The 21131-nt window shown below is 43.5% G+C and overlaps 1 protein-coding gene across 10 annotated transcripts in view; it reads left to right on the top strand.

Moving 5' to 3' along the window:
* PALM2AKAP2 (PALM2 and AKAP2 fusion) overlaps positions 1-21131 on the top strand; it is a 388058-nt gene that overhangs the window by 335314 nt on the left and 31613 nt on the right. For all 10 annotated transcript variants that reach the window (XM_048849554.2, XM_048849553.2, XM_048849551.2 and 7 more), the window contains one exon: positions 18266-20636. In XM_048849554.2, coding sequence (XP_048705511.2) covers positions 18266-20636 — 2371 coding nt within the window. The remainder of the gene's footprint in view (positions 1-18265; positions 20637-21131) is intronic.

Raw genomic sequence — 21131 nt, 5'->3', positions numbered from 1 at the left:
CCCTTCTCGTCTGAGCAATACACTTACTGATTGAGTTCACAGTTATGCCCTTTTAGTCGGCTAATGTAGTGCCCATCTTTAAAAAAGGGAAGGAGGAGGATGCTGGGAACTACAGGCCAGTCAGCCTCACCTCAGTCCCTGGAAAAATCATGGAGCAGGTCCTCAAGGAATCAATTCTGAAGCACTTAGAGGAGAGGAAAGTGATCAGGAACAGTCAGCATGGATTCACCAAGGGCAAGTCATGCCTGACTAATCTAATTGCCTTCTATGACGAGATAACTGGCTCTGTGGATGAGGGGAAAGCAGTGGACATGTTGTTCCTTGACTTTAGCAAAGCTTTTGACACGGTCTCCCACAGTATTCTTGCCAGCAAGTTAAAGAAGTATGGGCTGGATGAATGGACTATAAGGTGGATAGAAAGTTGGCTAGATTGTCGGGCTCAACGGGTAGTGATCAATGGCTCCATGTCTAGTTGGCAGCCGGTATCAAGTGGAGTGCCCCAAGGGTCGGTCCTCGGGCTGGTTTTGTTCAGTATCTTCATTAATGATCTGGAGGATGGCGTGGATTGCACCCTCAGCAAGTTTGCAGATGACACTAAACTGGGAGGAGAGGTAGATACGCTGGAGGGTAGGGATAGGATACAGAGAGACCTAGACAAATTGGAGGATTGGGCCAAAAGAAATCTGATGAGGTTCAACAAGGACAAGTGCAGAGTCCTGCACTTAGGACGGAAGAATCCTATGCACCGCTACAGACTATGGACCGAATGGCTCGGCAGCAGTTCTGCAGAAAAGGACCTAGGGGTTACAGTGGACGAGAAGCTGGATAGGAGTCAACAGTGTGCCCTTGTTGCCAAGAAGGCCAATGGCATTTTGGGATGTATAAGTAGGGGCATAGCGAGCAGATCGAGGGACGTGATCGTTCCCCTCTATTCTACATTGGTGAGGCCTCATCTGGAGTACTATGTCCAGGTTTGGGCCCCACACTACAAGAAGGATGTGGAGAAATTGGAAAGAGTCCAGCAGAGGGCAACAAAAATGATTAAGGGACTGGAACACATGACTTAGGAGGAGAGGCTGAGGGAACTGGGATTGTTTAGTGTGTGGAAGAGAAGAATGAGGGAGGATTTGATAGCTGCTTTCAACTACCTGAAAGGGGGTTCCAAAGAGGATGGATCTAGACTGTTCTCAGTGGTAGCAGATGACAGAACGAGGAGCAATGGTCTCAAGTTGCAGTCGGGGAGGCTTAGGTTGGATATTAGGAAAAACTTCTTCACTAGGAGGGTGGTGAAACACTGGAATGTGTTGCCTAGGTAGGTGGTGGAATCTCATTCCTTAGAAGTTTTTAAGGTCAGACTTGACAAAGCCTGGCTGGGATGATTTAGTTGGGGATTGGTCCTGCTTTGAGCAGGGGGTTGGACTAAATGACCTCCTGAGGTCCCTTCCAACCCTGATATTCTGTGATTCTATGATCGCCATCTGTTCTGTTTCTTTCCATTCCATAGGGCTTAAGCTAAAGCTTGTTGAACTTGAACTAAACTAGGCTTTCTCCTTCTTAGCGTCCCCTCATTTTTCTTAAGCCCCATGACGATTGTCTGTTTGCGTGGAGCCAGTACAGCCTTAAATACCTCTGGGGTGGACTTGAATATAAAACAATGTCATTTTAAGCTGTCATGTACACTCATGACTTTTGTAGGGAACTCTGGGGTCTTTTTTCTTAAAACAAGCCCTTTTTTAAAAAAAAGTTCATTGGGGAAGATAATGGTGAATCTTTGAGTGTTCTCTGCATATTCTTGCTCATGGGATGTGTTGGCCGGTGCAACTCGGGTGGTGGAACCTTCCATAGCAGTCAGTGCCAGTTGGAATGCTTACCCGGCCCTCCTTACCCCACGTCTGCCTTCCTGAATATTCCAGTTGCAGCAGTGGACAGATTGTAAACATCTCCAGATCCTTCTCGCAAACAGAATTTTATGCCCTGGCACTGGTTGACACTTAAAATTTAGATTGGCCCAGCTATGTCTCTCACATTCTTGAACACTGTAGTTAAGCCAACCTAACCCCCAGTGCAGACAAGGCTAAGTTGATGGAATAATTCTTCTATCAACCTAGCTACTGCTGCTCAGGGAGGTGGATTACCTGAAAAAACCTCTTCCTTCAATGTAGGAAGCATCTACACTACAGACACTACAGTGGCATAGCCCACAGTATAGACATGCCCTTAGTTTAGTCCAGTTTACTGTCATTGTAGTTTTTAGTGAAAAGCTTGGGTTGTTAAGGACAAATTCTTATTCTTAGGAGAGTTATTTGTTAAGTCTTCAGTTCCAGCTACTGGTTCCATGCTGGATGTGAAAGCTAAGAGATTTGTCTTCAAAGGCATGCTCTTATCCAGGGATCGGTCTGACATCAGACACCCAGACAAAATGGTTGGTATACATAGGAGAGGGTCACTTGCCCTCCAGGTGTTCTGTCTGTAGCACATTTACCTCAGGGCACACACAGAATACCAGAACAGGTTTCAGGACTTGTTGTCCCAAGAAGTTCTAGCCATGAAGCTTCCTGTATCCAGCACATCTAAAGGATCCATAGGCAAGGTGAAAAGGCCAGTGTCCTCTCCTGACGCTTCAGGGACTAAGACGAATGGTTCAGGGTTTTGGTGCAGTCAGTATTGTAGTGGCTGCAGGTGGCTGTGGTTTGAGAGAGATGCAGGAGAACTAGAATGGAAACATAGTTTTCTTTTGGTGGGTGGCTGCCATCCCTAGGGCCGGCAAGTGCTGCAGTCTTAGGGCTCCGGGTGCATTAGAGTTTGGATTTTTAAGATGATGTGGTCTTGCCTCATTCTTTCAGATCCCCCCCCCAATGTTGGAGTAGTATTATCCCCATTTTACAGCTGAGGAAACAGGTACGGAGAAGTTGAATGTGCCATGTCTGTGGTGTGCCCAGCGGCATCATCAAGAATAGAAACCCAGTCATGACACCCAGTCTTGTGCCATAGCTATAAAGCCATCCTTATTCCCACAATGAATGCTTAAGCAATCATCATGCAACAGAAAAAGCTTTCTTTGGCGTCTGCAAGCAGAATGGTCTCCAGTTCCCAAGTCTTTCAACTGCTAGTGGGATCTCTGGGAAGAGTGGTGAAAACTGGAGCTCCCATAAAATATATAATGACTGCCAAAGGTTGGCTTACTACCTTTGTATGCAAATTCAGCTGTTCAGGTAGAATCCTTCCCTCACCAACCTGCATTGCAGTGTTATCACCACTGTGTGTATTAATAAATATTATGAAATGTGGGCATGTTACAGATGCCAGCTTTGACTTCTTAATAACACAGGTATTTAAGATACCTCACTACCACGGCAACTAAAAATACCCAAAGGGCCTAGTCGACATAAGCTTTTAAGACTGTCCAGCAAATATATATGTATATTTTAAAGGAAGTTATTTCAGTGCACAAACATGATAGGGTTGTGTGTGGGGATATGTGTGCATGTGCACTGCTTCATCTAAAGAGTGATTTTAAAAAGATTTTAAATGTGCTGTGATCCCCTTAGAGCTCACCAGCTAAGCAAGGTTGGAGCAGAGCAGAACTTGGTCTTGCGAAGAGCATAAGAGGATAAGGAGGTTTTAGTACCGTTATATAAGGCACTGGTGAGACCTCACCTGGAATACTGTGTGCAGTTCTGGTCTCCCATGTTTAAGAAGGATGAATTCAAACTGGAACAGGTACAGAGAAGGGCTACTGGGATGATCCGAGGAATGGAAAACTTGTCTTATGAAAGGAGACTCAGGGAGCTTGGCTTGTTTAGCCTAACTAAAAGAAGGTTGAGGGGAGATATGATTGCTCTCTATAAATATATCAGAGGGATAAATACCAGAGAGGGAGAGGAATTATTTAAACTCAGTACCAATGTGGACACAAGAACAAATGGATATAAACTGGCCACTAGGAAATTTAGATTAGAAATTAGACGAAGGTTTCTAACCATCAGAGGAGTGAAGTTTTGGAATAGCCTTCCGAGGGAAGTAGTGGGGGCAAAAGATCTATCTTGCTTTAAGATTAAACTCGATAAGTTTATGGAGGAGATGGTATGATGGGATAACATGGTTTTGGTAATTAAATGTTCATGGTAAATAGGCCCAATGGCCTGTGATGGGTTTTTAGATGGGGTAAGATCCAAGTTACCCGGGAAAGAATTTTCTGTAGTATCTGGCTGATGAATCTTGCCCATATGCTCAGGGTTTAGCTGATCGCCATATTTGGGGTCGGGAAGGAATTTTCCTTCAGGGCAGATTGGAAGGCCCTGGAGGTTTTTCGCCTTCCTCTGTAGCATGGGGCACGGGTCACTTGTTGGAGGATTCTCTGCTCCTTGAGGTCTTCAAACTACAATTTGAGGACTTCAATAGCACAGATATAGGTGTGAGGTCTTTTTTAGGAGTGGTGGGTGAAATTCTGTGGCCTGCATTGTGCAGGAGGTCAGACTAGATGATCATAATGGTCCCTTCTGGCCTAAATATCTATGAATCTATGAATCTATAAGTAACCCTTAGGGACAGGTGCTGGTGATTCAGTAGGCAACATATTCTCCCCTTTGACTCCAAGGCACAGCATGGTGTTGAGGGCTGTGTTGTTACAGGTGCTCTTTTAAGCCGAGATCTTGCATCAGGATCCACTAGGATAGGCCATCTGTGTCCATGTGGAGTCCCATTGGATTCAGTGGACTGTGCACAAGTGTAAGTACACATTAAGTGGATCCTGATGCAGGACTGGGACATGTGCAGAGGGAGGGCCTCAATCCTGGTCATTAAAGATTCCATGACACTTCATGTAAGCCGAATGTTGTCCCCGGTACCATGGCCAAATTTCTACCGGGATAACTGTCTATAAACTTTGTCTATAAACTCCCCCATTGCTTCGCTTAAGTATGGCATTCGTCATTTCCTGTCCTAAACAATTGCGATTCATTTCACCCCAGTGGAGGCTGCATTTCAGTAGAGTGTGTCCTGTGTAAAGTTGGTATGTCGTGATTTAGAATGAAAGCTGCTATATAAATGAGATGCCCCATGTCCTGGAATTTTTTAGCCTAGCTTCAGCTCAAATACAGATTTTACAGGCAAGTTATCGTAAATAGGAATTTAGAACGGAAATGCCAACCGCTACTTAACAGGCACAGTATTGCCAGGTAGTAACCAATAGCCATCAGTGCATAGTACACTTTTTTTATGAATCTTGAGCTAATGCTGTCCCTCCTACAGCATTTTGGATTATGTCCGGTCATCACATAGCACATCCTGTACCAGCCATTACACTTAAAGCAATAAAAATAAATGGCAAACAGGCAATAACACTATATGATGTGTTAACGTTTTCAATTACTCAGAAATCAATGCAGAGGCAAAGGAGCATCGGGATTGGAATCTGAACTGATGAAACGTATGATGAGAGACCTGGAAAAAAAACCTTCTCCAGCCAAAGCTCTTTCCTACAGTTGCTATAATTTGATTTCACTTTCAGGCTGGAATAGGTGACAAGAAAGAGCAAGAGAGCAGAAAATGAAAATGAATTTTGAATATGAGTTCTTGTGTCTCAAGTCTCAGTCTCGCCATCTTAATTACCTTTTGCATCTCTTTTTGGCTATTAAAAGCTTCCATTTCCTGCAATGGTGTGTGAAACTTTGCTGCAGGGGTCTTCAAAGGCCCTAGGTATCTGGCTGCCTGTAGGAAATGGGGATGACTTGCGCCAGTAAGAAATAATGCCACAATTTCTTGAAGATGAAAGTTTAATCACAGCTTCCTGGAAGTTCAGGTTTGCATTTTGACTATTTTGTTGAAGACGAATGAAAGAGCAAAGGAACACAAACAGACTAGAACTGAGATTTATCTACTGGTTCTGCTATCCAAGGGACCTCTAAGCACTTGGCAAAGCCATGGGTGGAACACAGGTACTGCAGGAATATATAGGTATCCATTATGCGTTAACAGATAGGTACTTGCCAACTTTTCCATTTCGGCTGGGTCTATTAAATCAAGTCCTAGTGACTGATGCTCCCAGCTAAAGATCTGGGACATGATTCTGTGTTGCCCTGCACCTTGTGCTGTGCATTACATGGGGCACAGTGAGTGTAAATGCTATCAGATCAGAAGGGTCGTTATTTCGATTCAGTGTGTACAGATGCAAGATGCAGGGTAATGGAGAATTTGGGTCCTGGTTACAGGCTGGCTGCTGATTTATCTAATAACAAAAGGAGGAGGAATTGAGGGGATTATGTAGTTCTCTATTCACTAGGACTGACGGTAATCAGGAGGCGAAATGGCTCATTCCCACCCTGAGCCACTGTCACCTTTCTGCTGATATCTTTGAGTGATGGAAGAGCTGCAAGGAGCAACCCACTCAACACAGCATCAGGAGCATCAGCCTTCCCCGGGCAGCAGAGTCCCTACTGCAGTGACCCAGAAGTGGAGGGGAGGAGAGGTGGCGGCAGCAGGAAAGATGCAGGAGTGAGGGGAGAGAAGAAGCGACAGGAGCAGAAGAGATGCAGCCGAGGGGAGAGGCACATAACACGAGGACAGAAATCCAAATCCATGCCCCTTCCATGATGTGGGGAGGAGCCCTTCATTATCCCTCAGGAATAGAGAGGAGGAGAGATCCCCTAAAGGTGCCAGAGTGGTGAGAATGGGGCTGCTGTCTTCCTTGAACACAACAGGGCGTAGAGTAGCAAACACTTGGGGGTCTGTCGCGATGATTGGAGGCTAACAGGCCTCCCCATCTTATTTGGGAAGCTTTACCTGGAAATATATCTTTTTAATATGTTGGAGACCTCTACACCTAGGGCATTAGAACTGGTCTTATTGATAGAGAGGTTGTTGAACTGCACACTGGGGTTGTTGTCTTTCACCCTGTACAGAAAGTGATCTGGGAACTTAAGCTTCCACCAAGTCTGGGTGGAAGGATCTGGCTTTAAGAGAGGCAGATCTCTTGCAGTACTGTACATCAGCCCCGAATACTGCACAGCAGCAGCAGTGCTGGACTGGAGTCCTGATACACAACTTGTACCTGTGACTTTTTGGCTTGTACCAGCTGAACAGTACAGATACTTATAATCTATTTTTGTCATAGCCAGCATTTTGTTTCCCAATCCAACAGTTACACGCATATTTTATGATTACCTTTTGATTCTCAAATCATAATATTTTCATATAAATCCCCTTGCCTGTGTAGCTTTCTCAGACCACCCAAGTCCTATGCAGGGATGAAAGTCCACGAATAATTACTTAGCTTTTTTTCAACAGCTTCATGAGACTTTTGTCTTTAATTTACAGAAGGTAGAAATGTACTGTACCTGTTCCCATAGCAATGATTACATCTAATCTGATAGTGTAACAAATTCTTCATGGGCTGAACAAGTTTATAATTTTGGGGTAAGAGAAAATAACTGGCTTAAAGGATCAGGTCACCTATTACCTGGAGAAGACTGTTTCCAATTTACGTACCTTGGTTTTAGTGGGAGGTAATCTTTGTTGTTCAGAAAATAGAAACCTGGCTGTGCAACAGAAGCTGTGTCATTCAGGTCACAGTTTACATTTAAGCCATGGAGACAGTTCCAAAAAAAAATCCTGTTCCCCAGTATAGACAGTGGAGAATTCGGAATAATTTATTTTTTCTTTTCTTGAGCCACTGTTCTCCAGCCTTTATTACACCAACAAAAGAATCACATTCTGATTTGATAAAAGCATAGTATTGTGTACTGCCTGGGGAAGCTGGAGTCTGTGGCTCAGGCTGTAACTATGGGGAATATTGCTAAACTGTTTGCATGCTTTCCAAGTGAATGGGATCACTACACCTTCATTTTAATAGACAAAGAGCAGACATCTGAGGAATTGTTGAACAGATTTCCTCAAGTATGCTCCCAAGGTAGCAATCAGTATATACATTATGTGCCTTACAAATCCTATATGTATTAAAAAACAACGACAGAATTGTTCAGGAGAGTAGGTTTGTACGTTTCGAGCAGCTGTGGCTGGGTGTGCTTCATATTTGTCAGCAGCAGACCTCCTATCCTATTCCTTTCTCTCTATTAGTGTTTTTGCCCTTCCTATACAATCCCCAGTATCCATTGCTCCTTCCTTCTCAGCTCTCTTTTCACCACCACCAGAGTATAGCTTTCCCTATTGCTTTCCTCATTTTCAGCTTCCCTGAAGAGCATTCAAAAGAGCAAAATGCCCAACCCATTTCTTCAAAATAGTCTTTTCACGCTAGCCCCACCAGAAACAAAGGCAGTCCAATCCCTGCTGCGAGAGAGGGTAGAGCATGTATACTTCAGAATGCTGGGCAATGCTCAGATACCATCATGATGGGTGTGAGAACCTACATAGGTGGGTGGAGGGTTGTGGTTGTTTGTGAGCTGAAAGCAGCCAAGATGGTCTGGACAATGGTTCCCATCCTGCATGTGTGTTTTGTTTCGTTGTTGCACTCTGTCCCCTTCATCGTTTGTTCAAACACTGACTCATGGTGCTGTTGACGCTCTCTCACCCACAGGCACTCTAAACATAGTAAGCGTCAGGCCCAGCACCAAAGATCTGATAATTGAAATAGACAAGACAAGGGGTAAGAAGGGAAACAAGCACAGAGAGGTGAAGTGACATGTCCAAGGTCACACAGCAGATGAACGGATGAGCTAGGAATAACACCTAGGTCTAAGTCCCAGTCGAGTGCCTTACCCGCTGGATCATGGTAACGCTTCCTGCAGACATTCAGCAACACATTTATCACAGGAGTTTCACCTAATGAGGCAAGTTTCCTATATTCCACCTATATTCCTCTAAGTGGACAGGTACCAGATCCTACATTTCTTATGTGACCCAAATTCCCTTTGACTTTGCGATAAGTTTTCCACGCACAAAGCTTAACCTTTCTAGTTGGCATTTAAAGTATCTATTTTGATATTGAGTATTTTAATTGGCTGAACGAAGCACAGTGCTATGGTCAAGTTGATGGCGTATGGATGGATGTTTGGCTGCAATACAGTAAATTTTCAATGCCGCATCCAATCAGTTCCAAAATTTAACAACATGTTCTAGGCATCAATAGGAAGAATCATAGTGATTTTGGTGAAAATTGGAAAACCTGAAGGGAGAAACTGGGAGGACACAGAACTCCTTTTGTCAGGAAGGGAGTGTGGCAAGGAGCTCCAGAAATAGGCAGGGCTGGGAGGGTGGCACCCAGGGAGGTGGCACATCAGTGCAATGTAGTAATCTGTTCCTATGAAGAAGACCAGCTCAGAGAAGCATTTAATGTAACTGTGGGGAAGGAATAAGCAAGGCTAAGTAGTTTAGCAACTGCTATATCTGCTCTTTAGGGATGCCAAATATTTGAAAATCCTAAGCTTTAATAATGTTCTAGAATGCACTCGGAACTTCCTCCCATCAGTGATGCACAAGGCAGCTACCCTCTTTGAGAGGGGGAAATTTGAATGAAAATACCCTTCTGCAAATCCTACAAAAGTTAACCCACCCAGAGCCAACCCCAAGCAAAAACAGTCCTTGGTTTCTCCCTGCAATGCTTCCTTCTCAACCTCTCCAGCCCAGAAAGCCACCCAGCCGCCTCTGTTATCTTCTCTTCCTCTTAAGGGCCCTATTTCTGCACATCTCATTGTAGCCAACACCAGTGTTTCCCACATAGCCCTAGATTTTTTTACACTGTCTGAGACACATTGAGATCTAGAGGTGCCCACTACACACAGCTGAGTCGAAACACAAACAGACTTTTGGAAGAGGGATTTGGGTGGGAGAAATGACACTCCACAGCCAGTTAGAAGTTTGAGACTGACCTGGTGGTGAATGTTCCTTGTGTTTACAGTACTATCCCTGGTTTCAGAGTAACAGCCGTGTTAGTCTGTATTCGCAAAAAGAAAAGGAGTACTTGTGGCACCTTAGAGACTAACCAATTTATTTGAGCATAAGCTTTCATGAGCTACAGCTCACTTCATCGGATGCATACTGTGGAAACTGCAGAAGACATTATATACACAGAGACCATGAAACAATACCTCCTCCCACCCCACTCTCCTGCTGATAATAGCTTATCTAAAGTGATCACTCTCCTTACAATGTGTATGATAATCAAGTTGGGCCATTTCCAGCACAAATCCAGGTTTTCTCACCCTCCGCCCCCCCCACACACACACAAACTCACTCTCCTGCTGGTAGTAGCCCATCCAAAGTGACCACTCTCTTTACAATGTGTATGATAATCAAGGTGGGCCATTTCCAGCACAAATCCAGGTTTTCTCACCCCCCCCAACCCCCCTCCAAAAACCACACACACAAACTCACTCTCCTGCTGGTAATAGCTTATCCAAAGTGACCACTCTCCTTACAATGTGTATGAAAATCAAGGTGGGCCATTTCCAGCACAAATCCAGGTTTTCTCACACACACACCCCCAAAAACACACACACACACACTCACTCTCCCGCTGGTAATAGCTTATCCAAAGTGACCACTCTCCCTACAATGTGCATGATAATCAAGGTGGGCCATTTCCAGCACAAATCCAGATTTTCTCATCCCCCCACCCCCATACACACACAAACTCACTCTCCTGCTGGTAATAGCTCATCCAAACTGACCACTCTGAAGCTCTGGAAGCCTAGGCAACTGCTTTAAGTCATGCCTATACCTATGGCATAAGGTAGAGCGTGGTAAAGGCACTGGACTGGCACTTGGGAGAGACGAGTTCTGTTTGACTCTGCATGGGAGAGAGCCTGGGAGTGTTTAAGGCAGACACTAACTGGTGGACAGTAAAGGCTGGGCAGGTTGACTGAGGGAAGGCAGGGTCAACATTGCAATAGGTTAGTAGATCAGCAGGGCAGGATGGAGCTAAGTTCCAAAGAGCCTGGAATGGAAAAGGCGAGAAGCTTGTATTTTATGTGGAAGTAAAGGGGGGAATCCAGTGGAGGGATTCAAAGATGAGGCTGATGTGGTCAGAGCAATGAGCCAAGCAGGTGACTTTAGTAGCAGCAGCATTTTGAACAGACTTGACTGAAGCAACTTTGCAGTAGTCAAAGCCAGCAGGGAGGAGGAGGAAAAGCCAGATGTGAAATGGCGAGGATGTGGCTGAAAGTTGTGGTTGTGTGGACAGAGAGGAAAGGCCAAATTTTGGAGATGTCATATAAGAAAGTCATAAGATTTAGAAATGGCCTTAATGTGTGGGCACAGTGACAGTCCTGGAGTGGAAAATGTTGCCCGGGTTACAGGTCTGACTGACTGGGATGATGGCATATCCATGGCAATAGAGGAAGGTGGGAGAGGGAAGGGTTTGGGAGATCAAGAGCTCAAATTTGGCGTTGTTGAGTTTATGACGATGGTTGGACATGCACAAAGAAGTATTACAAAGACAGGCCAAGAAACTAGATTAGGTGAAGGGAGATCAGCAGAGCGGTAGATTTGAGAGTCATCCGTATAAAAATGGCAGTTAAAGCCATACCTACGGATAAGAGTACTGAGGGTGGCTGTACAGAGGGAGAAGAGATGGAGGCCCAGGACAGAGCCTTAAGAGACACCCAGAGAAGGTAGATGAGGGGAGGAGGATGACCCACCAAAGGAGACACTGACAGAGAGACCAGCGAGGCAGGAAGAAAATGGAGAAGACAGAGCCACAAAAGCCAATAAAGGACAAAATTTCAAGAAATAAGGAGGGTTTGACAGTGTCTAAAGTTGCCAAGAGGTCAAGGAGGGTGACAGTAGAGAACAGGCCCTGACATATGGCCAGGAAGCAGCCACGAGAGAGATGCTCAATGGTGAAACTGTGTTGTTTCAGCTCTTTCAAGCTGGTAGATATATTAACGATAGTGATGTAGTTCATGGCCAATTATGGTGCTAATTAATTTTCCTTAAATGTCATTGTTTAAGGGCAATGTTTCTGTGGGTTGGAAGGATTGCCTCCCACTCCGTCTGCTTACACATTTTCTGTTGAGTCAAACAAAAGAGAGAGAGCTGGCAATGTATTCAATGGGTCTCTCTAGCTCTACTCCCACCTTTTTTTCCTAAATGAACTGCTCCCAAACACTTACACTTTGTAGATGAGGAATTCAACAAAGGAGGAAACATGCTAATGATTTCCTAAGAAGCTAATAATTGCACTTTACCAAAGTTCTGCAGTGCTGTAGGAATGACACTGGTTACCCCGATACATCTGCCTTAAAAAACAAGGAGGCATGTGCACAGGGCCGGTAAATATCATCATGTCTCCTGAGAAGTGTAAGTCTGTGTTAATAGTGTGTGGAGACCTTTAACGCTACAGCATTGTCTGTAGTTAGGTTCAAACAAAAGCTCTCTCCACTTACAGACTGTCCCTACTCATAGAAGCCAGGGGCTCTGAAGAAAGTAGAAAAAGAGAAAGCTCTTTCTCCCTTCCAGCAGCAAGAAGGTGATGGAGCTACACATTTTCCACACGTGATGGAAAAGTCTGGACTTCCAGGCAGGGTCAGGACATTACTATGGTGGAAATCCCAGCACCCCTCCTTCTTTCTGCCAGATGGCAACAGTCCTGGGTGGCTTAGTATGACGTTGTCTGTGACGCTCTCTCTCCATTCCCCTTCTTCCATACCGGCCTCTAACCAGCTAAATGTTCATCCCCAAACTGTTTTACTGGATCATTGAGGACTCCCCTTAATATTCTCAGGTGTCAGCGGCAAATTTTGCCAGCCACTGTTCACTATGTCCTCAAGATAATTAATAAATATCTTGACTACTGGTTCTAACACTGATCTCCAGGACACCACACTGTTAACTAGATTTGGTTGAAATTTGTCCACATTCTGTGGAGAAAACACCGCAGAAAAAAGCATCAGAATTCCCCACCACCACCTTTTTTTTTTTTTTTTTGGACTGGCTTCTCTCCCATGCTGAAAATCAGCCATTTCTTCCCACTTCTCCCTCAATCACTACTAATCCATGACAGAGACTTGTAATTATTACTTTTCCTGAATAGCCTCTTATTTGTTTTACTGTGTAAATAGATGCATTATTACATAATTACATTCATGGTACTAATTATACAGTCTCTTGTACTTAGGTCATTATGTACTGCCATAATTGCATGGCCTAATTACTGCATATACATATAACTACCTAATTATGCGTTGTGGGTTGTGGCTGTGATTAGAGGATGAGTTTTTACTAATTAAGGTTATGTAAGTGAGCAATAAAATCGTTCTTGACCTTTTGTTCCATGCGCTAAAAATAATTTGCAAACAAAAATAGAATATGAAACAATATATACAGTTTGAACACCAACTGATACTGTACCTTGAAGGAAATAGACCTGCTTCAGTGTAAATCTTTTATGGACAATATAACGCTCTCATCTGAATGATCCTTTCACTGAGGTATTATTGAAAGGAATAGTGTAAATTGGCCCTTGTCTCAGCTCTGCAGGAGTGTGTGATTTATCTCGTGATTGGATCTGTTATGTGCAGCATGCTGATTCATTACAACATCCTGTCTTCAGGTGAGGCATTGTCTACTGGTGGTTGAGTGTGTAGAAACCGAAAGCCAGCTAGCATATATGCTGTAGTCGGAAGGAAGCATATAGTGGGAATACTTTCTGCTCAGAGGGGCAGCAAAATGTGCCCCACACTGCATCTCTCCAGTCACTGCAAGGAATCCTGCTCTGGTCCCTATAGAGTTCCTTTTGCACAGGATTCACCAACAAGCAATGTCTCTGCCTTTGCATCCATGTGTCAACCAGAGCAAGATTTACCCTAATAAAAGAATGGAGTCAGAGCCTTGAGCCATGTATTACCTTGTCTGTTTCATATCGCTGATAGTTCTGCATGTCTTTGGCAGTGACCTATGCCCCTTCATGTTACTAGGAAGTAGGGCTGTCGATTAATCGCAGTTAACTCACACGATTTACCCCAAAAGATTAATTGTGATTAAAAGAAATTAATTGCAATTAATCGCACTTTTAAGCAATAGAATGCCTATTGAAACGTATTATATTTTTTTTGGATTTTTTTTACATTTTCAAATATATTGATTTCAGTTACAACACAGAATACAAAGTGTACAGTGCTCACTTTGTATTATTATTTTTATTACAAATATTTGCACCGTAAAAATTATAAACAAAGAAATAGCATTTTTCAGTTACCCTCCTACAAGTACTGTAGTGCAATCTTTTTATCATGAAAGTGCAACTTACAAATGTAGATTTTTTTTTTGTTACATAACTGCACTAAAAAAAAAAATGTAAAACTTTAGAGTCTACAAGTCCTCTCAGTCCTCCTTCCTGTACATCCAATAGCTAAGACAAACAAGTTTGTTTGCATTTACGGGACATAATGCTTCCTGCTTCTTATTTACAATGTCACCTGAAAGTGAGAACAGGCATCACTGCAAGGTATTTACGTGCCAGACATGCTAAACGTTCGTATGCCCCTTCACACTTCGGCCACCATTCCAGAGGACGTGCTTCTATGCTGATGACACTCGTTAAAAAAAAAAAGCGTTAATTAAATTTGTGACTGAGCTCCTTGCGGGAGAACTGTATGTCTCCAGCTGTGTTTTACCAACATTCTGCCGTATATTTCATGTTATAGCAGTCTCAGATGATGACCCAGCACATAGGTGTTCGTTTTAAGAACACTTTCACTGCAGATTTGACAAAACGCAAAAAAGCTACCAATGTGAGATTTCTAAAGATGGCTGCAGTGTTTCGGCTGAGAGTCGCTCCAATCTAGACAACAGGGTTGCATTATTCCCTCTGGGAGTTGAGGCCCCGGGGGTCCAGAGCAAGTGGACTCCCTGAGGGGACCCACAGTGAGAGACAGGCGTGCTAAGGCTCAGAGAGGTACGGTTAAGAGATGCGAAGAGGCTTAACCAAAATCTGAGAGGGATGAGGCGTGGAGCATGTTTTCAGAAGTCTTCAAAGAGCAACACTCCGATGCGGAAACTACAGAACCCAAACCACCAAAAGAGACAATCAACCTTCTGCTGGTGGCATCTGGCTCAGATGATGAAAATGAACATGCGTCCGTCCGCACTGCTTTGGATTGTTATCAAGCATGGACGCATGTCCTCTGGAAGGGTTGTTGAAGCATGAAAGGCATATGAATCTTTAGCACATCTGGCACATAAATATCTTGAGACAGTGGCTACAACAGTGCCATGCAAACACCTGTTATCACTTTTAGGTAACATTGTAAACAAGAAGCAGGCAGCATTATCTCCAGCAAATGTGAACAAACTTGATTAGTTGAACAAGAAGTAGGACTGAGTGGACTTGTAGGCTCTAAAGTTTTACAATGTTTTATTTTTGAGTGCAGTTATTTTTTTGAACATAATTCTACATTTCTAAGTTCAACTTTCATGATAAAGAGATTGCACTATATTATTTGTATTAGGTGAATTGAAAAATAGTATTTTTGTTTTTTACAGTGTAAATATTTGTAATCAAAAATAAATATAAAGTGCGCACTGTACACTTTGTATTCTGTGTTGTAATTGAAATCAATATATTTGGAAATGTGGAAAACGTCCACAAATATTTAAATAAATTGTAGTCTGTTATTGTTTAACAGCATGATTAATCTTAATTCCTTTTTTCAATTGCTTGACAGCCCTACTAGGAAGTTAATTTACCTGTAATAGTTACACAAGACGAAACAAAAGTTATGAGTTAATACAAATGTCATTGCTAGAGTTATAGCTTTGGAAAAGCTGTCAGTCCTGTTGGTTGTAGAAATGTTCTGTGCCATATGTGCTGATACAAGGAGTAGAGAAATTGGACTTCTTTTAGAAAAAGGGTCCCCTACTGGTTCCTGAGTAGAGATAGGCCAGGGCCACAAAATTCGGTTCTGGATCCAGACTTTCCCATAGTTCATTGATAGTTAAATGTGGTAGATGGTTAGTTTGGAATCATCTTTATTGGGTTCCAGAGACTGGTGCTGCTGCCTAGATTCTTTGTGGTAAGAGTCAGGTCCAGATCTTCATCCCCTTGTAAGTCTCCTTTGCGCTGCTGCAGTGATGCAAAGGGGATTTAAAACAGCTATAAGGCAGGAGCTGAGGATTTTCCTGTGGTGAAGGAATTCACCAACAGAGGATTCTGCATCCTGCTCCAACCGAACCTACTCGCCCCTGGTATAAATCTGAGAGTTTTGCCTGCATCAGGGCTTCCGGATTTGCTCCTCTTTAATGTCGTTTTGTATCTGAGGCAAATCAGCATTTATGATTCGGGCCCTAGCAATTCATGGCCATGAAAAACACATCATGGACCATGAAATCTGGTGTGTGTTCTCCCCTCCCCCCGTGAAATCTGGCTATTGTTTTAGGGGGGTCGCGGTATTGCCACCCTTACTTCTGTGCTGCCTTTAGAGCTGGGCAGCTGGAAAGTGGCGGCTGCTGGCTGGGCACCCAGCTCTGAAGGTAGCATTGCTGCCAGCAGCAGGACAGAAGTACGGGTGGCCTGGAATATCCTGTATGAACACATCCACCAAATTTGCTATTTATGCCGTGACCAACCTACGGAAAAGGTGATTTCTCCGCAATTTAAGTAGACCCCTATTTAGGATACCAGTACTATGTCACACTGAGCAAAAGCAATAGACGCAAGTTTAGATTTGTAACATGTACAAAATAAAATTGTTTTTAAAAAGGAATTTTAGACACTTCAGTTTAAAATCTTTGTTAGGTTAGTATATTGGTTCAGAAAGTGAACTGAGACCTAATGAAAGTAAGACCAGTCCAACTTGGTTGTGCACAACAAATAAACAAACAAAAGATCTTTTTAAAAAATTCCTTCCTACTTAAATACAGTTAAAAAGCAGAAAATATCTGATCGCCAAACTCGACAGTTACTTTAAAATTTACATGACTTTCAGCTGTTGGCTCATATATTTGTTGCTTTCTGTTGTGAACAAAACCTCTTCAAAGGTTCTTGAAAAACAGAGCTATTATTTTAGGACACAGTCCTGCAAAGTGCCGGCTGTCTGCAGCTCCCACTCCAGCCTATATGTGTTGCCGTTATTTGGGCCCCCAAGCAAACCAGTATTTGAGTTTCTAGCTGAGAGCTTCCTGCTGGGGTATTTCTCAATAGCAGACATGACAAATGACAGCAGTAGCAGTGAGATTCGCGAGCTGACAATAGGGAACATTGTGGATCTGCACTGTGGTCTACAGTTTTATTAGTGATTTTTGAAACCATTGCCTCAGCAGCCACTCTGCAAAAGCACAAGTGGGGGGAAAGGCCAGATTCCTCAAAGGGACTAATAGGTCACTTTTCTGTATGTAATATTCTAGACAGAGTGAACAGAAATGCCACTTTAGGATTGAGTCTGTTTTCAGATTGCAATGATGATTTGCCAAATTCCTGTACTTTAAAAAAAAAGGATTTCAAAAATACCCTGCTTTTGATAACACCGACTGTTTTTTGCTGGGTTTTAATAAATCTAGGAATTCATGTATTCTCCCTTGATTTGCTAAAATTAAAAGATGAGCAAAGCCTGTTCCTGAAAACTTTACTCCTGTGAGTAGTCCCATGAAATTCAGGTTGAATCCTTGCCTGAAGAAGAGATTCAGACTCTGGCCCATTCCAGAATAGGAACTGTATTTATTATGTTGTTTAAAATCATTCGTTGCAGTCAGTGGCATTGTATCAGGCAAGAATTGACCCAGTGGACATCGTTTGGGGGACTGGGAAGCAGAGGCTCTGAGTTCTAAAGTCAGCTTATGCTACTTACTCACTCTGTGACTCTTGGGCAAGTCATCTGACCTTTCTGTGCTTTAACGTATGTATCTGTAAATTAGGAACTGGAATCGACTGCGCAGGGGTAATTTATTCTTATAAAGCTCTTTCAAGGGATGAACTGAAAAGTACTAAGTGCTAAGTGGTAGTGCTGGCATTAAAAAAATCTGTCACGCCTTTGGTGACGTGGAAGCCCAAAGCTAAAATTTCAGCGAAAATCTTGAGCGCTTGTATAAAATGATCAGAAAGGGTGTATGGTATCCAGATGGGAGATATTTAAAGGACGGTTTTGCTGTTGCTGCAATATCTCTTCCAAGTTATTATAAGATGTATATTCTTTAGTATAAAAGCATTATTGATTTGTCTTTCCTTCCCTCACTGCATATGGCTGCTTTAATCTTAACTTTAGGAAACACTAGGATTTGCTTTCCAGATGGTGTTTACTATTTTTGCTCTTGGCTTTCTGCATAAAAGAAAATCTCTCTTCATAGGACTTTACCATGGTTTTGTTCTCTTTCCTTTTAGAAATCGTCCAGAATCCCTGAGGATGACATCAGGTTGAGAAAAGACAAAGACCGAAATTGTGCCAAGTTCCCGGAGCCTGTTAGCGTACTTGCAGCAAAGGAAGAGAAAATGGAAATTGAAGTCCCAGTCTCGGAACATAAAAACATCACTGTGGTGGCTTCAACACAACCTGCAGACAATCCAACCCACTTCTTTTCGCCTGTTGCCAGTCACAATGGCCTTGAGGACAGGCATGAATCCCTGGACAGTGAAGTTGCTAAAGAGATCAGATATCTAGATGAAGTGCTGGAGGCCAACTGCTGTGATTCTGCTGCAGATAACCCCTTCAATGGGACATGCTCCCCTGAGCCAAGTGCAATCATTGTGGATGCCTCTGGTCCATCTGTTCATGTTAACAGTGAGTCAGTACCCAATGAAAAGGACATCATAATAGCTGGCAGGCAAGCATCCCCAGTCACTGAACCGAATGAAACCAATGTAATGGCTGAGAAGCTGAAACCTAATGGCCATTCTTCAGATGGACAGAAAGAGGAGCTTTGTGGCAATCTAAAAATGCCGGCGAGTCCAAGTTCCTCAGCAAGTTCCAGAAGATCCTCCAAGGATGGAGAACTAACCTTAACTACTATTAAGAAAGAGGCTAAGTTTGAACTGCGAGCCTTCCAGGAAGAAAAGAAGCCATCCAAGCTCTTCGATGATGATAACGAGAAGGAGAAGTACAGCGTCCGGAAAGTGAGGCCATCAGAGGAAATTATTGAACTTGAAAAGGAAAGAAGGGAGCTTATTAAAAGCCAAGCGGTAAAGAAAAATCCTGGCATCGCAGCCAAATGGTGGAACCCACCCCAAGAAAAGACACTGGAGGAGCAGTTAGATGAAGAACATCTAGAGTCCCACAAGAAGTACAAGGAACGCAAGGAGAGGCAGCAGCAACAAGGCACAACACCAACGTCGCCAAAACAGGTGGCCTATTCCTTTGTGCCTCCTGAGCCAGGCTGTGTTAAAAAAGAAGATATTGTCACAGAACAGATAGATTTTTCAGCGGCCAGGAAACAGTTTCAGTTAATGGAAAATTCAGGTCAGGCTAACAGCCAGATTGCACCAAAGAGATCAGGGGCACCCAGAATGTTCTCTGTCAAGCCCTTCTACAAACCCATTGGCCCATCGCAAGTAGACAGACCAACAGTTTCCATGACAAGACCTGCTTCTGTGCCGCTTGAGAATAATGATATAACCATTGTAAAAGCTCAGAAGGTCTCCTGTGTCTCAGAGGGTCATCCTAGAAATATTCAAAGTAGTCCAACTGACCCAGTAAGAGAATTGTCTTACAGTGATACCTCAAAGACTGGACAGACCACAAAATTGTGGGCAGATGACAGTGAATTCATGAGTGCGAGAGCAGTCTTCATGGTGGTGAAGGACGATGACCCTGGCATTTTAGATCAGTTTTCGAGGTCGGTCAATGTGTCTTCTCCTCCAGAGGAGCTGGACTCTGGTTTGGATGAATTGTCGGTGAGATCTCAGGATACCACAGTCTTGGAAACACTGTCCAATGATTTCAGCATGGATAATATCAGTGACAGTGGTGCTTCTAATGAGACTATGAATCCCCTCCAAGAAAATTCACTTGCCGATTTCTCTCTACCCCAGACCCCCCAAACGGACACCCCCTCAGAGTGCCGGGTAGGTGTTTCCAAGTCATTTAGTGACCATGGCTTTTATTCCCCTTCCTCCACATTGCTAGACTCCATGCTGGTTGATGACCAGCTGGACTACCACGCTGGCCTACTAGTTCAAAATGCAATTCAACAAGCCATAGCTGAGCAAGCTGACAAAACAGGCTCTAAACCAGCGACAGACAAAGCGGAGCAGAAGAACTCTGTCAAAGACCAGGAAGAAGTCAGCACAGCGCCATGTTGTGAGAAGGAGCAGAGCACAACGTTTGAGCCACCTCAGGTGTCTTCTCCTGTTCAAGAAAAAAAGGATACAATACCAAAGACTTCAAGAAATGAAGACTCAGGACTCAGGGAAGGGAAGACGTCACAGCAATCTTCTGTATCCCCCACCAGCCAGCCATTCATCGTGGAGGAAAACAGGCAGGAGGTCAGCTATTTTAGCAAGTACTCTGAGGCAGCCGAGCTTAGAAGCACTGCTTCCATCCTGGCTACACAAGAGCCCGAGGTGACCATGGGTCCTTTTAAGCTAAGGTCAAGAAAACAGCGGACTTTGTCCATGATAGAAGAAGAGATCAGAGCAGCCCAGGAACGAGAGGAGGAATTGAAGAGACAGAGGCAAGGTCTACAGATGGCACAGAGTCCCATCGCAAAGAGCGCACCTCCACTGCCCACCAGAACGGTGGCTTACAAAACTGCTCCAGGTAAGAGCCTGAAGTTAAATATCTGGCATAATAAGAGATGTGGTGTAGGGTCAGGTTAGTTTTATTTCTATATGGTTTTCTGGCTGCCGTCTTCAGATCTCTCTTGGGTTTATTGCATGACTTTGCATAAATGGAAACTGCAATATCCAGAGACAGCAGAGTGTATATTCATCCAAAGCAGACACATTATCCCAGTACACTTAATGGGAGTAATGTATGCATGCAGCAAGTGGAAATATACTCTTTTCCCCAAGCATTGCAGTGACAGGGCTTAGATACAACCAGGATGAGTCTGTAGAAAACTCTGAAGATAGATTAATTCCTTGCCACTTTCTAGTATAACATTTGTGGTCCTGGTGCTTGAATCTTGCACTATAATTTAGGACAGTCAGATGAAACAGAAGAAAATAACAGTACTTTTTGCAACCGTATGCCTATTTGAAAGGCAACCTGCAAAGGATTTTTTTAGTTCCACTTGTGTCCATTTTTGGTTTT

This window comes from Caretta caretta, chromosome 5, assembly GCF_965140235.1.
Source record: "Caretta caretta isolate rCarCar2 chromosome 5, rCarCar1.hap1, whole genome shotgun sequence".
NCBI classification, from domain to species: Eukaryota; Metazoa; Chordata; order Testudines; family Cheloniidae; genus Caretta; species Caretta caretta.
Note: the sequence above shows the minus strand (reverse complement) of the source record. Positions and strands in the feature narration are given on the sequence as shown.